At 46.9% G+C, this 15,024-nt stretch overlaps 4 protein-coding genes across 4 annotated transcripts; all 4 read left to right on the top strand.

The window, feature by feature from the left end:
* Positions 1–1,110: 1,110 nt before the first annotated feature.
* On the top strand, positions 1,111–4,000 carry C8R40DRAFT_1053220 (glycoside hydrolase; the record flags this gene model as incomplete). The annotated part of the gene is made up of 19 exons (XM_046224829.1): positions 1,111–1,268; positions 1,322–1,377; positions 1,443–1,548; positions 1,610–1,653; positions 1,717–1,814; positions 1,874–1,968; positions 2,020–2,120; positions 2,177–2,321; positions 2,422–2,498; positions 2,559–2,614; positions 2,679–2,766; positions 2,820–2,876; positions 2,932–3,090; positions 3,153–3,285; positions 3,352–3,443; positions 3,487–3,572; positions 3,642–3,698; positions 3,761–3,865; positions 3,920–4,000. 19 exons carry the CDS (start codon positions 1,111–1,113, stop codon positions 3,998–4,000), a joined length of 1,794 nt encoding a protein of 597 aa, XP_046083229.1.
* A 2,688-nt stretch (positions 4,001–6,688) lies between these two features.
* On the top strand, positions 6,689–8,005 carry C8R40DRAFT_1118533 (uncharacterized protein). Its single transcript, XM_046228696.1, has 3 exons — positions 6,689–6,712; positions 6,780–6,978; positions 7,033–8,005. The coding sequence occupies exon 3, from the start codon at positions 7,112–7,114 to the stop codon at positions 7,661–7,663; it is 552 nt and encodes a 183-aa protein (XP_046083230.1). The 5' UTR covers positions 6,689–6,712; positions 6,780–6,978; positions 7,033–7,111; the 3' UTR covers positions 7,664–8,005.
* C8R40DRAFT_1151588 (P-loop containing nucleoside triphosphate hydrolase protein) lies at positions 7,990–10,676 on the top strand. Its single transcript, XM_046229558.1, has 3 exons — positions 7,990–8,254; positions 8,313–8,971; positions 9,026–10,676. The coding sequence occupies exons 1-3, from the start codon at positions 8,164–8,166 to the stop codon at positions 10,466–10,468; spliced, it is 2,193 nt and encodes a 730-aa protein (XP_046083231.1). The 5' UTR covers positions 7,990–8,163; the 3' UTR covers positions 10,469–10,676.
* Positions 10,677–11,870: 1,194 nt separating this feature from the next.
* C8R40DRAFT_1173869 (uncharacterized protein) lies at positions 11,871–14,734 on the top strand (the record flags this gene model as incomplete). The annotated part of the gene is made up of 3 exons (XM_046232084.1): positions 11,871–12,987; positions 13,043–13,853; positions 13,912–14,734. 3 exons carry the CDS (start codon positions 11,871–11,873, stop codon positions 14,732–14,734), a joined length of 2,751 nt encoding a protein of 916 aa, XP_046083232.1.
* Between the last annotated feature and the right edge of the window lie 290 nt (positions 14,735–15,024).

Below are 15,024 nucleotides of genomic sequence, written 5' to 3' on the forward strand. Positions count from 1 at the left end.
TTTTCACCCATCACCCTTCGCCTCTCCTTGATCTTGGTGTAGAACGCGATCTTTCCTTGGCTCGACTAGGCCACTGACTTGATTTCACCTAGATGTGAGGATTGGGAGCGTTAGGGTAAGTTCGATGTCAAGGTTCAGACTCTTTGTTTTTCTTCGTACTGGTAAAGACTGGTAATGGTGAGTGATTGCTCAAGCTCGCGTCATAAATCGACTGAATCTCGTACCAGTCTATGTACACATAAACAATTCGTCGACAATTCAGAATCACACTCGTATATACGTCATTTCGTCGGAAAACTTGAAATGTTAGCTTATAAGCCGAATCATATTCACCAGGTGTCTTCTTCAAGGCACAAGACCCTTGTGTAGTCTGCTGTTGAGCGTGGGTCGAAAGGTTGAAGGTCGGCTTTCGCAATTAGCGTTTTACCGTTTTCTACCATTTGGTTTGAATCCGAAAATGTTATCGCTATTTCACATGTTTCATTCGATTTTACCTCTACTAGGCGACCTCTGGGGTACAACTCGGATATGATCCTCTTTTCGAGGTCTCTCGCACGTATTTGAGCCTATTTATTCTTCACTTGAACTAGCAATGATTTCTACCCCCGCCATTTATGGGGTGTGTCCATGGTCCAACCCTGGTTCGAGGTCGTCTGATGTTCACTGTGAGCTTCTTCCAGTGTACTGGTACTCCGAGATCTCGCGTGAGCTACTGATGAAGTGTTGTGGAGTTTTCCTTCTTCAGAATTTCAGAGGGCGGGATCGTCAAGAGAATATCGATCACTTGCATTTCTGTTTTCGATGTTCTTCCTGCGTTTTCCACCTGTTGACAGCCCGATTAGCATAGTCTCTAGTCCGAGGTGAGCTGTCCTGTACCTTTGAGTCGCGAGCCACTGCTGTCACATGAATGACACTCATATATCGAATGAATAGATATATTATTATTTTCGTCCAACCATCTTTTCAAGCATATGGAAGAATATCAATAATATTCCACACTATGGCAGTCACGTCGAACTTCTGGCGTTCCATCGACGTGGAGTTCATCCATGTTTAAAAGGGAGATGACGAGCATGGTCGGTAGTCTAACCTTGCGTTGTCTTTTTCGCTATGGCGTTCTTCCTCAGGCTTACACTAATAGTCCCTTTGCTATTATCAATAGGCTATGCTCACCCCCTCGAACCAACAAATGACGAGGCTTTGAACGTTCGCGCAACTGTCGGTTCCAAATCAACGATTGTCCAAATGTTCGAGTGGACTTGGGACAGGTATAGGGAGTCGCCGAGTTCTATTTTTCATCACTCATTCATGGTGGTGTTAGTATCGCTACAGAATGTACTGATTTTCTCGGCCCTGCAGGATATGGATACGTCCAAAGTATGTCATTTGCTCCAACGAGTATGGAGCATAAAGTCCCTTTCTGACTCATTGCTTCAATGTAGCTAGTCCTCCGCAAGAACACATCACTGGCACAGAATGGTGGACTGATTACCAGCCCGTATCTTACATCTTGACCTCCAAGCGCGGTGATAGAGCTCAGTTTCAAAGGTATTGTGCGATTGAATCATACGCAGGCAGGAACACCTGATGAGCATCGTTTCCATTTCAGTATGATTGAGACGTGCCACGCCGCGGGAGTATTGGTTATTGCAGGTTCGTTGGTTCATTGCCTCTATGGTTCGAGCCTTTCATCAACTTGAACATTCTATAATGCAGACACCATTTTTAACCATATGACTGGGAACGCGGAGGGGAGCGGGGTCGCCGGATCTACCTACACACAGTTCGTGTATCCCGGGATTTATGAGGCGCAAGTCAGCACTGTCTCTTATTGCTTGTGGAGTGCCAACAATATGAAACATTTTTTTGTCAGGATTTCCATTACTGTGGTTTAGAGCCCGGAAACACCATTGTGAATTACGATAATGAAGTCGAGGTGTGGACTTGCGAACTGGAGGGACTCGCTGAGTGAGTAGCAAGAAATGATTTTTATTGTGGATAAGAACATTGTTTTTCAAGCCTTGCAACGGACACCACCTATGTTCAAGGTCGACTCGCAGAATATGCAAATGACATGGCGTCATTGGGTATTGACGGGTTACGGTTGGATGCTGCAAAAAGTATGACACTTTGTGTGGCCTTCCATCGGTGACGTCTAACACATCATTCTATCCAGATATAGCGCCAGCGGATATCGAAGCGATCGTTGCCCAGTTCGATGTTTCTCTGTATCTCACTCAAGAAGTCATCTGGGGATCAGGGCAGCCTGTGACTCCTGAACTTTACACCGGAATAGGTCAATCATATTTAAGTCTCTCGCCGTATACCACCGTCCTCACCTTTCGTGTTATCATGCAGGAAATGTACAAGAGTAAGGCGAAACCACCCTTGCCCAGGATTCCTTCGTTTTATCTTATTTAGGTTCCGTTACACGACCGCCCTGCAGAGCGCATTCTTGGGTGGTGGAATATCTAATCTCGAGAACTTGTCCAGCCAAGGTAATACCTGATTTTGGAACCTCCCCAAGCTCATTCTGAATTGACATGACTTGTTTGTAGGTTGGATTGATTCTTCAGACGCTAATGTTTTTGTCACCAATCATGATACGGAACGAGTACGTTGCTGACGAATGCGTATTCATGAGACCTCTTTGACCTCCTGATGTTTGTTTGCCACAGAATGGAGGCTCACTTAACTACGAATCTCCCAGCAATACCTACACCACCGCAATGATTTTCTCACTTGCGTATCCATTCGGAAACACCGGTTGAGTGTCCTTTATTTCTCTTTCCTTTCCCAACCCAACCCAAGTACGTTAGTCACAATCCTGTCCAGTTACGAATTTGCCACAACTGATGATGGAGCGCCGAACGGTGGTAAGGATCAATTTCTTGAACTTGTGGTCTACAGTTTGAATGTACTTGTTTACAGGTACTGGAGAATGTAGCGGAACTGGAGGGACCGATGGATGGATTTGCCAGCATCGCTGGGTAGCTGTCTCTGGCATGGTCGGATTCAAGAACAACGTTGGTTCAGCAGCATTGAATGACTGGGTCTCTCCTCAGTCTGAGCAAATTGCATTTGGTAGAGGTAGGCAGTATAACGCTTTCCTCAGCCTTGCAACTATAATATTCGTTAACGCCGCTATGTAGGTGCCCTCGGATTCGTCGCGATCAACAACGCCGACACAGTTTGGAGTGCAACGTTCTCGACTTCCTTGCCAGCCGGTAGTTATTGTGATGTTATCAGCGGAACCAGCTCCTCTGGAAATTGTACGGGGACAGGGTGGGGTTTTTCATAATATCATATGAATGCGGACTCGTACTTAACCTATATGTATGACTCGAACAGGATCACTGTATCCGGAGGATTATTCACTGCCTCAGTCCCGGCAAGGAGTGCGATCGCTATTCATACCGGAGCCTTGGGCACTGGGGGTTCAAGTGAGCTAGTGATTCTCAATACCCTGTTGTGAACTTCTAAGAGCAGGTCCAGGTACTGGAAGCACTGGATCCGGATCTGGAACTGTATCTGTAACGTTCGAAGAGACTGCTACTACCACGTTTGGAGAGGTAGGTATCGAGTTCTGCTCTTACAAAACCACATCCCTTCAATACTTAACATAATCCCAACCATTCTAGAATATTTTCATCTCTGGAAGTATCCCTGAGCTAGGGTCTTGGGATACTGATGATTCGGTAAGCATATAGAGAATAATGTTGGCATTTCGCGTGTTCTGATAGACGCTATCGCTATGTAGATTGCTCTCTCATCTGCGGATTATCCAGTATGGACGTTGACTATTGATCTACCTGCCAATACACTCTTTGACTACAAGTTTATTCGAAAGGAGACTGATGGAAGTGTGAGTCTTCTTGGTGGCAAAATATGTCTTTTAGTTGACGTTTCTATGTTATAGATCGTATGGGAATCGGATCCCAATAGAGAAACTACGACAGTAACGTCAGGATCGGAGACTCTTACCTCCACATGGAGATAGAGACAAGTTACGGTGGCTTTATTTTAAGGCTCTCAGCTATCTACGTAGAATCTATATACACGAAATTGGAGGATGAGTGATAATACAATGTATGATATTCCTCTTATACCGCAACCCGTTATTGTCAATGTAGTATGGCAAGGATGAAAACCCACATCGGGGTTTTCACAAGCTTGAGAATGACAGATCCACTTTTGATCCTAACCTTATCGACCAAACTCGCCAACCTTGTTCTGTAATCATGATATTGTCCAACTGAAGCTTGAACGTTTGAACGTTCACCGGGGTCCGGCACCATTAGGCTCGAAATAGTGAGAACGGGCATCCTCATGTGCCTCGGGCATCTCTGAGGATGTGACAAGCGAACGTTAGTGGAGGTGATTTCCCATCCGTGAAGAGTTCAGACATTTTCTCAGCCTTATCTGCCACTCAGGACGTACATCCCGAGGTCATTGGAGACGGGTCTTGACAGGTATCTGGGGTGATCAAACGTAAAGAGTATTTGTGTGTGTAACAGTGTATGTCAGGCTTCAATCATAGCTGATTAAAACGTAGTGTTCGACGGGCCATGAGCTCATCTCTCCTCTCAGGTCACAGTGGCTGGTGCACTCAACGAAAGGTTATCGAGGTCAACAATAACACACATTTTCCCAATTCGACATTCCAGTAGCCCCCGTCTTGGGTTACGAAGGAAATTGTCCGATCTCAACCGCGTAAGCTTTGGAAGCTGGAAGGAATCACTTTGTCTAAATTATATACACAGAATTGAATCAGAGCGCCTCGCCCGAGAAAGCGTCTGAAAATCCAAGATGGGCGCATTGCACAGCCAATACAGCCAAAGTGCTATGTTCAATATATTGAAGATTTACAATCAATAAAATCACAATGCGACCCCTACTCCCGCTCCGTTAGTGCACAGGAAATCCCAAGGATCATTGGTGGAAAGACTGTGATAGTCAAGTCAAGGATCCAGCACATGCAATGATCCGCTCGCTCCTGCAGCCAGCCACGCCTCAGCCTATGAGTAGAGAATCTCGGAAAACTTCATTTCATGTAGTATGATGAGGGACGATCGTACCGTGTGATGGTTAGTACAGTGTACTTTCTCTCTGCGTTCAAAATCACCTTCGCTAATCACAGTCTCGTCGAAAGCGCAACCGTAGAAATAGCCTATTCTCCTATAGCTCCTACCTGGCGAGGTTCCGCAAATCCAAGTAACAACGAGGGTGAACATCTCCGACACTCACCGCTCTGTGCTCTAGATACGCTTCAAAGTTGACAATCATAGTTGCATTTTTTCTAGCATGTTCTGAATCCCGCTCGTTGTAAAGATACGCCCCGTTTTGCGGTGCCGACATGCGTGAAGGCCCCCCAGACTACAATTCTGCAGAGCTTGAATTTTGAACCCTGTCGAATATGGCGTTGAGAATCGTTGCACATCCTGTACCACTCTACGCCAACCTGAGATTTGAACTATAACCTGGGACTGAGGTGGGTGTCTAATGTCTTTCTGTTGTGTCTTGTATTTGAAGCTTTGATCTGTCAGAGGTTTCGCTGTCTGGCTCAAACTGTAGGAGCTTTCTAAAGTCCGACATATCCTGGTTTGACGTTGGTATTAGTATATACCCATGTAAGTGATGTCCCCCACAAGTCATTGATGTGCCTTGGGCCTGAATAACCCTTTCGTCAGTACGAATGTGCTGTACGAGCTGCTTGTCGATCAACGAAGGGAAATCGCATTACGTTCTCCACGGAATACCCTACAATATCACTCTCCGGAACAAAAAAGTTCATAGTTTATGCCATTGAAAACTAGGAACATAACAGTAGAACACCACCCCTCAAAGTCTAAATGCAAACTAATTAATCAAGAATTTAGCAATTCAAAAGAGCATAGCTTCAGAAAGTGAATTCAACAACGAAGTCCGACGCAGTGAAAGAGAGAAGACAAGATGAAGGTCATCTTTCCAAAAATGTATGCATTGTCTAACACTCTCATCTGTCAATACCTACTCCCGCAGGTCGTTCAAATCCTGAGTCCGAATCTCAAGTTGTCTGATAATACATATCAATACATCCTTCCAGCCACGACGGAAATAAGGCGATACATGAGAGGTCATGATATTGATTAGGTCTTGTCCGTAATTTCGGAGCGGCAAGCAGATCCTTTTCAACGGCAGCTCCGGGCGGTGTACTTGCGCGCCTAATACCCTCTTTCACTCATTGTCGTCGTGTCGCGTTCTAACATCTGATCTTTCATATGCAGAGCTGCACTGCCAAGGAGGCGGGATACTCGCACGCATTCTCGGTGATTTTCTGAAGAATCCTTCCGATTGCACTAACGAGCTCGTGTTAGCCTAGGTGCCCATTCCTATCTACTTTTATTTTTATCCCCGCGTAATTGTGAATTGCTGATTTGGATTTGGATTTGGGATTACATTGTGTCTGTCTGCCCAACCCGGCGAAAAAATCTCCCATACTTTATGTTTTTACTTTCGCAAGACCAGCCGTATTTTGTTGTGAGTTCTCATCTCCCCGATCCCAGTTCCAGAACAATTTTGACCAGAGGTGATTTGCGTTTAGCGGAAAAGGGCCTCAAATTTTCCAAAAACAACGAGGAAAACCTATGCTCTACGTGCGGCTGCGATACAAGATACGGGACTTCCTGCAGCACAGTGCGTCGCGGTCGCGATCGACATAGCTCTCTGTATGGCACGTCACTTTTCCCACGCCCTTTGACACAGCCTCTTAACTTCGAATGTCGTCGTGGCTGTGATAGATGAATTGTTTTCTTTTGCCGACACCAGTGCTTTTCAGTAGTATAAAAGTCAAGTTTTCCAATGCGACTCACCCCAACCCATCCTTACTCGACCTCACCTCGTAGTACCCGTGATTCCCCCTTGCTCTCCAGTTTATCGACTTGTATTTTTCCTGCAAACGGAGGAAACAGTACTTTTCAACCAAAGGATTAGTTACGCGTACGCCGAAAGCGTCATGGATAGCAACATGTATTCATACACGCACCACTATAGCACAGCGGACTTGCAAGACTTAGCTGTCGCGTCCGGCTCGTATGATTCACGAACGGCAGCGTATATACAGTCCTCCCGGATGCCTTTCTCCGGTACCAGCCGTAGCTCATACATACCTGAATCACAACAGGATCCCCAGAGCTCATATATAGATCCAGAATCACTATCCACTTCACACCACACTTTTGTGAATCCTTCCAACGTATCTCGTTTACAACAACAGGTTCCACCCTCTACTTCCCCTACCTCCTCAACCGGTCGTGGTGCCATCGGTATGAGACATGGGTCTCCTAATTCTCCACTTAGTGCAGACATTCCTCTACCGCAGGCAGCTCGTCCCCGTCGGTCACCAGCATCACGTCACCTAGCACTTCCAGACGACATTGACGACGAATCGGACGACGACCCTCTCCCACCAAATGCGTCAGAGAGGGAACGCACGGAATGGAAGAAGAGGAGGAACACAAGGGCCGCGAGGCGGAGCAGGAAGCGGAAAATGATTTACACAGAGCGGTTAGAGGTTCAGGTGGAGAAGTTGAGGACCGAGAAGGAAATATGGCGGACTAGAGCTCTGACGCTTAGGCAGCTGCTGAAAAGTCACAACCTTCCTTGTCCTGATTTTGAGGATTGAAATTTGAATATACGTGCCGCTGGTCCTCCTACGTTCTTCTGAAATTTGAACTCCGAGCTGCACTACACGCATGTCGGATACCACTTTTACGATCGTTATGATGTGTTCCTGCTTTTTCTCATCCCTCCTCGCATTACACCACTATTTGCATTCCGCTATCAACCATTGTACTTCACTATGGGATTATTTATCAGTTATGTATTGGGTTGTATTCATATCTACTACCAGTGGTGGTTTTCATGCATCATACCTTTCTTCGTTCCTTGGAGTTTGACATGTACTAAGTATCAGTATGTAATGTAGACAGTACAAGTAAATTCACTCGTCTGCTGGCAGTGCCAAGTTTTTTCTACTTTTTTGAGCTTTTTTGGTGAGTTTTGGTGTCGCGCATAGCGGCCCGACCTTCACGTGAGTCCTATGTAACCCAAATTTTCCTTCCTCGTCTGTCAAACTCGTTCCCTATTGTGGGGATTCGTTTAGAGAGGCAATACTTGCCCAAAATGTCCACGTCACTTCTGGCGAGAGCCTTCAAAGCCTCGTCTACTAAAGTGACAGCTGCGTCGAGGGCTTCCGTCGTCCATGTCGGCTTTAGTACGTTGTACTTCTGTTTGTTGAACTTGCTTCTAATGGTTGGATTTTTTTCACATAGAGGCCTCTCGCTTCGAGACCACAGCAGCGGCGCCGGTGGCGTCTGGAACTACTCGAAGCGCGGCTCCTTCCACTCGTCCATTCGAAAGTCTGAAAGACATCATTTCACCCCAGACATACCAGGCTATCGTTGGAGAGCCAATGAGGCTGAAAAACATGACTTCCGTACAAACAGAAGTTCTCTCTCATCTTCCTCAAATTTCCTATCCGTACGACCCCAAAACACCGCACGTACGAGATCTTCTTGTTCGCGCAAAAACTGGTACAGGCAAAACCCTTGCATTCCTTATTCCTGCTATCGAAGCTCGTGAAAAGGCTATCAAACAATCAGGGACGCAGGCTTTGCTTGATGCTGGGCTCATGTCTGATGATGCCTTGGTACGGAGGGTCAGAAAAAGGTATTCGAGGGAGACTGTTGGCGTGCTTATTCTCAGTCCTACTCGTGAGCTTGCCACACAGATTGCGAATGAGGCCACGAAGCTACTTCATCATCATAAGGGAATGGAAGTCCGCCTGTTTACTGGTGGTATGAATAAACGAACTCAAATGCGGGATTGGATGAAAGGTAGTCGGGATGTCGTTGTCGCAACAACCGGAAGGCTTAGGGATTTGATGGAATCTGAGCCGGAAGTTCTAAGAAGCATTCAGACTGCAAAGACTGTACGTTCTAAACTTCTCTACACCGACGTTTTATGAATCTTATTTTTGACTTAGTTCATCCTCGACGAAGCTGATACCATGTTGGACATGGGTTTCCGAGATGACATTCACGCTATTCAGAATGAGCTTCCTCGTTCACCGACACGTCAAACATTGCTTTTCTCCGCCACGGTTTCTCCCTTGATTCGTCAGGTCGCCTCAAATGTGCTTGCTAAAGACTACAAGTTCATTGACTGTGTCAAATCCGATGACTCTCCCGTTCACGCCCACGTCCCTCAGTACCACACTGTTCTCCCCAACGCTTCCGCACAAATTCCGCATATCCTGAGGCTCATTGCTCACGATCAGTTAACGAACCCGAAGTCCAAGATTGTCTTGTTTCTGCCAACGACAAAGATGACGCAGCTTTTCTCTACGGTCATTAGTCAGCTATCGAGGGACTTGCTCCCCGTTGCGACAACTGTCCACGAAATACACTCGAAGCGTCCAATGGAGTCACGTATTCTTGCATCTGAGAGATTCAGGACGGAAAAATCCCCAGCATCGATCCTCGTCACCTCCGATGTTTCTGCAAGGGGAGTGGATTATCCCGGTGTGACTCGTGTCATTCAAGTCGGCATCCCGTCCTCGACCACTCAGTATATCCATCGTATTGGTAGGACCGGTCGTACAGGTGGTGTTGTAGGTCGCGGTGACTTGGTTTTGCTCCCTTGGGAAATTGGGTTCATCACGTGGCAGTTGACGGAAGTACCCATTAAACCTGTAACAGCTGGGGAGATCAAGCTGCAGGTCGAGGAACTCGCCAAGAAAGCTGACTCTGAACCCAATTCTCATAAAGGCATCCGTACACCTTTTACTCCACGCCTATCGGATTTCGATTCTGCTCCTGATGAGATCATGTCACGATTTGAGGAAGAGGCTGTTCGAGAACTCTTCGTGTCCATGCTTGGGTACTACCTTCCTAAATCTGATGAACTACGCGTTGAGAAAGGAGTTATATTGGAGGGATGCCGGGATTGGAGTGTACAAGTTGGTGGGCTACAAGCTGCGCCGTTTGTCAGTTACGCATTTCTGGCGAAGTTGGGACTCGGAGGACCAAGGAACCCGAAGCCTCCAAGGCCTATCCTGCCAAATCAACAACATTGGCAATTGAGAGGAAATTCCGTGAGAAATAAAGAGAGGATGGGGATTGAAAGACCGCGCAGTGGACGCCCGAAGGATAGTGGTAGGAACCGGTCCAGGGATGCCGGAGAGGGTGCCAGCAACTGGTCGAGAGATGTAAACGAGAATGGAAGTGGTAGGAAGAGGAGCTGGTCGAATGATAGTGATCGGAGTCGTGGCGATTGGTCCAGAGATGCAGATGTCGATCGTGGCAGTAACGGTTGGTCTCGCGGCGACAACCAAGACGGAGGGAAGTTCAGTGATCCAAATCGCGAACACAAGTCACGCGAATATAAAGCACGCAACTTCAGCAGACAAGGTGGTTCCTCCTGGTAATGAGAATAGAATACGATAGGTAGGGTTGACTTATTTACTTTGTTATCTACTGTTCCTCGCTGTCATTACTCTATTTTTCTTCAAATACGGTACATCCATGTATTATATAGCATCACTACACAAAATAATACTCCTATCGAAGGAACTTCCATACTTTACAGGGAATATGTAGGCGAATCTTGGCTAGGTACAACGATCCCAACAAATTCATGAATATCATGAAATTCCTGCCCTCAATACTCAGTAACGCAGGAACCCGAACCGTACTAGTACCCATATTGTCTTACACCAAACCACAGAATGAATTCTTTATCGGCGTATCTACTAGGGTATATTATCCATAGTCCTACTCTACATGTAAAAACAGCTCAACGATTCGAGTGCTGTTCACGATCCACAACCTGTCTGCCAGGATGTTAACAAGTGTTGGTCCAATTTCTTTCTTGCGTAGAAGGTCGGGAAGGTCAGCTACCGCGGATGGGTAGTTCTCATCGATCGATAACTCTCAGGAATGAACCCCATCGATAGGTACTGCACACGATGAATACACACACCACGGGTATATGAGCGTACGGACAGAACACGAGCATATCTCGAGGTTGTGAAAATTTGACTTATTGGAGGCATCTAAGCATCGATAAGACGTCGGAATACTGTGGAAAGTAAGATATAATAGCAGTACATGAAGCCTGATATCTTGATTCACAGAATCCAAGTCGGACTGTACATAAATTCGGGATACAGGTGAACTGAAATTGAATCTGTAACCTTATTCGTGCGAGAACAGATTCATGTACACCTTTTGTACACATCATGGGATCCGACGCAGGCGGAATTCAACCCTCAGAAAGCTCGTAAGATCTTGATAGATTAAAGGCATCGATGGACGAAAGCAATAATGAACCGAGATTTGTGGAAGTATATTAGCTTACGATTCACGAAGGGATGGCCTGGGGAGAAAAGCTGAAAAAAGCAAAAGATATACACAGTATTATTCTATGCTTTGTCCTACTTTCAGCTGAGGAGGACTCGAGTAAAGCGGCGGATTCCGAATAGGACCCATCGTGAAAGTTGAAACTGGCAGCGTCTTGGAACGAGGTACATGGAAGGATGTCGAAGGCCTTATAGTAAATTTGAAATTGATAACGGCATCGAAAAAATGTCAGCCGAAAACATTTACGCGGCTTTCGGCGTGACTGACCGTGAGAATTGAGGGCCTTTGGGCGGCTGGCCAGAGTGCCGTTCTTTCATACCATCCACCAACCACTCCTTCCCCAACAAAGAAAGTTCATATCATCAGCCATATCACATCTTCAGAATCTTGTTTCTTAATCTTTGAAATTTGTGCAAACTCCACAGACATAGAGCCGGATATAATCACAGCTGTTGACTGTTCAACAAGATGCTCGTCGACCCAGTCGCCAATCCCAGTAATTCCTCTATATCTGCACCTACAAACATCAGTGACCTCGAAGAGTACCTCAATACTGAGCTCTTCGGTCCATCGACGTCGGTAGCTGCCATGTCCCCTGGACCTGAGGGTTCCTCGCGTGCTTCTTCGCCCTCCTCTCATTCGGATTCTTTGTCCCAAATCCTTTCCACTCCTCCACAACCGGTTGAAAACTCCTTCCCTGCTGTCGATCCTTACTCTTTTCTTGGTGGCCTAAGTGGCGCTGACGGAAACCATAATTTCGGGTTTGGATTTGGTGGCGGTAGTGGAACTCCTTCGTTCTTCAACTTTTTAGATGAGGAAATGAAAGTTGATCCCTCGACCAATTCGATTCCGTTTGAAACTGGCTCGCCGTTTGATTTTATGAGCGCCCTCGGTATCGGTGGCGTGAGCGGTCTGACAATTGATCCTTCTACATCTTTCTCGCCTGGTTCCGGCTCGGTAGCCATGGCTATCGATCCCCAGCTTGTTGACTCACCCTCCACTCATGTCCAATCTGATTTCGGTGATGACGAGGATAAAGAGCAAAAGACGGAACATGCCGTTGTTCCTATCATAGGTGACGAGAAGAAGACTCGGTCACAGTCCAAAGCCCTATCTCCAAAGACATCAGAAGATGCCGCCGATGTGACAAAGGAAGCACAGGAGAAGTTAACCGTAACGATTACTCCCGTCAAAGTCGGTGGGCATGGTAAAGCGCGCAAGGGAACTGTGCAAAGTGGTGGTGTCACTAAAAGAGTTGTCATTCCCACCACGGCACCTGCTACTGTACCCATACCCTTACCGGTCCTTGTTGCGCCCTCCTCCCTGTCATCAACTTCATCGTATTCCCCTTCTACGTCCGCCGCGTCTTTACTGTCGCGTAACAAGGAGAATGTCTCCGCCGCATCTCCTTCGTCTTCAACAACTTCGCATTTAAAAGAAGTTGATGACAGGGATAAAGATGATGATGATGATTTGCCAGCGGACTGGCGTCCACCCCCAGAGGTTTTCGCCAAGATGTCAAGCAAAGAAAAACGACAGTTGAGAAATAAGATTAGCGCCAGAAATTTCAGAGTTAGGCGAAAAGGTATGAATCGTCGGATCTCCGAGCTTCATAGACTAATACTTGTTTTCATCGTCAGAGTATATCTCTACCCTTGAGATGGACATCGCCGAGCGCGACCGTCTCCTTCAAGCTATTCGATCTGAACTCGGGTCTACCCAGTCTGAAAACCTAGCGCTTAGACAGGAGGTTGCGGCACTCAAAAGAGCGTTACTCGACGGCCGTGGCGCAACTTCACCAATGTCACCCTCATCCTCGTCATCGTCTCTCATTCGTTCTGCGTCGCCTGCTCTTATCATCCGTGGTGCTGATGTGAACTTGAATAGCGCAGCAGTCACAACCGGTTTGACCATCGATGATTTGAACCTCCCACCACCTGCGCCGTTACCTGAAAGGAGCGCAGCCGAAGAGTTGGCTTTGCGTGCCGCGGCCTCTGGCGCAGCACCCTCGGCGTCCACGTCCAATGCTACCACTAATATTCTTACTCCTAACATCAAGAAAGACCTCCCTACCTCCCCTCGCCTCAACAATGCCGCTGGTTTCTGGGGCGGTGTTTCACAAGCTGGATTTGGCTTTGGTGGTATGGGTGGTGGCTTTACACCGGTCCACACTGTGTTGATGCCTGATCTTAACACCAACATGAACGTCGACGGAACTAACATAAGTATTGGACAGTGGGTCCGAGATGTTCTAGCAGCAAATGCTGCCAACTTGAGAGACGGATCGAGCTCCCCGGAAGCTTCACCAAAACTGCTGCAAGAGAATATGAACCCTGTGATGAATGTAGCTGGTGCTCACCAAGAGGACAATATGTCGCCTAGTGCTGGAATTCATAATGGATTTGAAGGGTTCGTCGATACGAATCCCTTTACAATGAAGTCTCTGGATGCGTAAGTATATCCTCTATCTATTTTTTCATCATCCTTATCTGACTAATCGGTCGTATAGATATCGAATGCAGTTATGGACCAAGATGGCTGCTTCGTCATCTCACCAAGCTTCCCACCCAAACCAGTCCCCTCCACAACAACCCTCTCAACCCAACATTTATTCTTCTACGTATGCTCAACAGCGCAAAGCCCTCGAACGCGAACTGTCTTACTCGTCTCCGTTCACACTTCCTTCACATCAACCGGGCGCAAAGTCTCCTCACTCGCACCACCATCATCACAACTTGACAACATCGCTCAAGCCAGCCTACTTCGTGAACTCCAACAAGCCGAATCTCCCATCACCACCGCCACCCAAAATGGGCAGCACACTCAGCGCTTTGCTCGCTGGGAAACATTCAACTCCGAATGCCTTTGGAGGCTCGTTCCCCGCTATACCAGCACATTCGTCTCTCCCATCTTCATCCAATCTAAGCAGACCTGCGTTGTCAAAGCAACAACAACAGCAACAAATGCAACAAGCCCAGAACGTCATGTACGCCGCACTTGCCAGTACAGCTTCTCAGACATTGGTGCGCAGATTGGGGAATGCATTTTGGGATGCCTTTTCTGGAAGCTCTTCTGGACCTTCTGCGTCTGGGTCGGGCGCCCATTCGCACATGAAGCCATGGGATGCGGATAAGGTCAGGAAGGTTCTTGAGGGTAAGGCGGTCATCAAGGTTGTTGATGTTGACGAGCCGGTTCAGCGTGTGACCAAGCGGGAACCTTCAACGCCCATGTTGCCCTCTTCTTCCCTGGCGTCATCAGATTGCGATAAAAGCTGTAGCATGACGGCTTTATTGGAAGATAGCATGAGGACTTTGTCATTAGGGAAGAAATGAATAAGAGGAAGAAGTAAGAGAAGTTGTCGAGTAGAGATGACAAAAGATTAGAACAGGAAATTTTATATCGCTGGTACTAGCTCTGGACTTGTAGCTGTATGTTGCCCATCCTCTCCTTCCAAGTTTAATTCCTTTTTTGCTGTTCATGGACGGACATCCGTAATGGTTTACGGATTAGTTCGTGGTTATAACTCTGATCTAACCCAATCCCAACTCCTTTCTCAATTTCTTTGCCCTTGCTTCTGCGCTACCAAATCTCGAATGTATATAAACTTATCCAGGTCTGTTGT

Source organism: Lentinula edodes (genome assembly GCF_021015755.1).
Source record: "Lentinula edodes strain Le(Bin) 0899 ss11 chromosome Unknown C8R40scaffold_33, whole genome shotgun sequence".
In the NCBI taxonomy this organism is placed as follows: Eukaryota; Fungi; Basidiomycota; class Agaricomycetes; order Agaricales; family Omphalotaceae; genus Lentinula; species Lentinula edodes.

What these genes read in the sequence shown, in the direction of transcription:
- C8R40DRAFT_1118533 (XM_046228696.1), top strand. Translation starts at nt 7,112, where the DNA reads ATGCCTTTCTCCGGTACCAGCCGTAGCTCATACATACCTGAATCACAA.
- C8R40DRAFT_1151588 (XM_046229558.1), top strand. Translation starts at nt 8,164, where the DNA reads ATGTCCACGTCACTTCTGGCGAGAGCCTTCAAAGCCTCGTCTACTAAA. An exon ending in CGTCGTCCATGTCGGCTTTA is followed by an intron (nt 8,255 to 8,312) that starts GTACGTTGTACT and finishes TTTTTCACATAG; the next exon opens with AGGCCTCTCGCTTCGAGACC. An exon ending in GCATTCAGACTGCAAAGACT is followed by an intron (nt 8,972 to 9,025) that starts GTACGTTCTAAA and finishes TTTTTGACTTAG; the next exon opens with TTCATCCTCGACGAAGCTGA.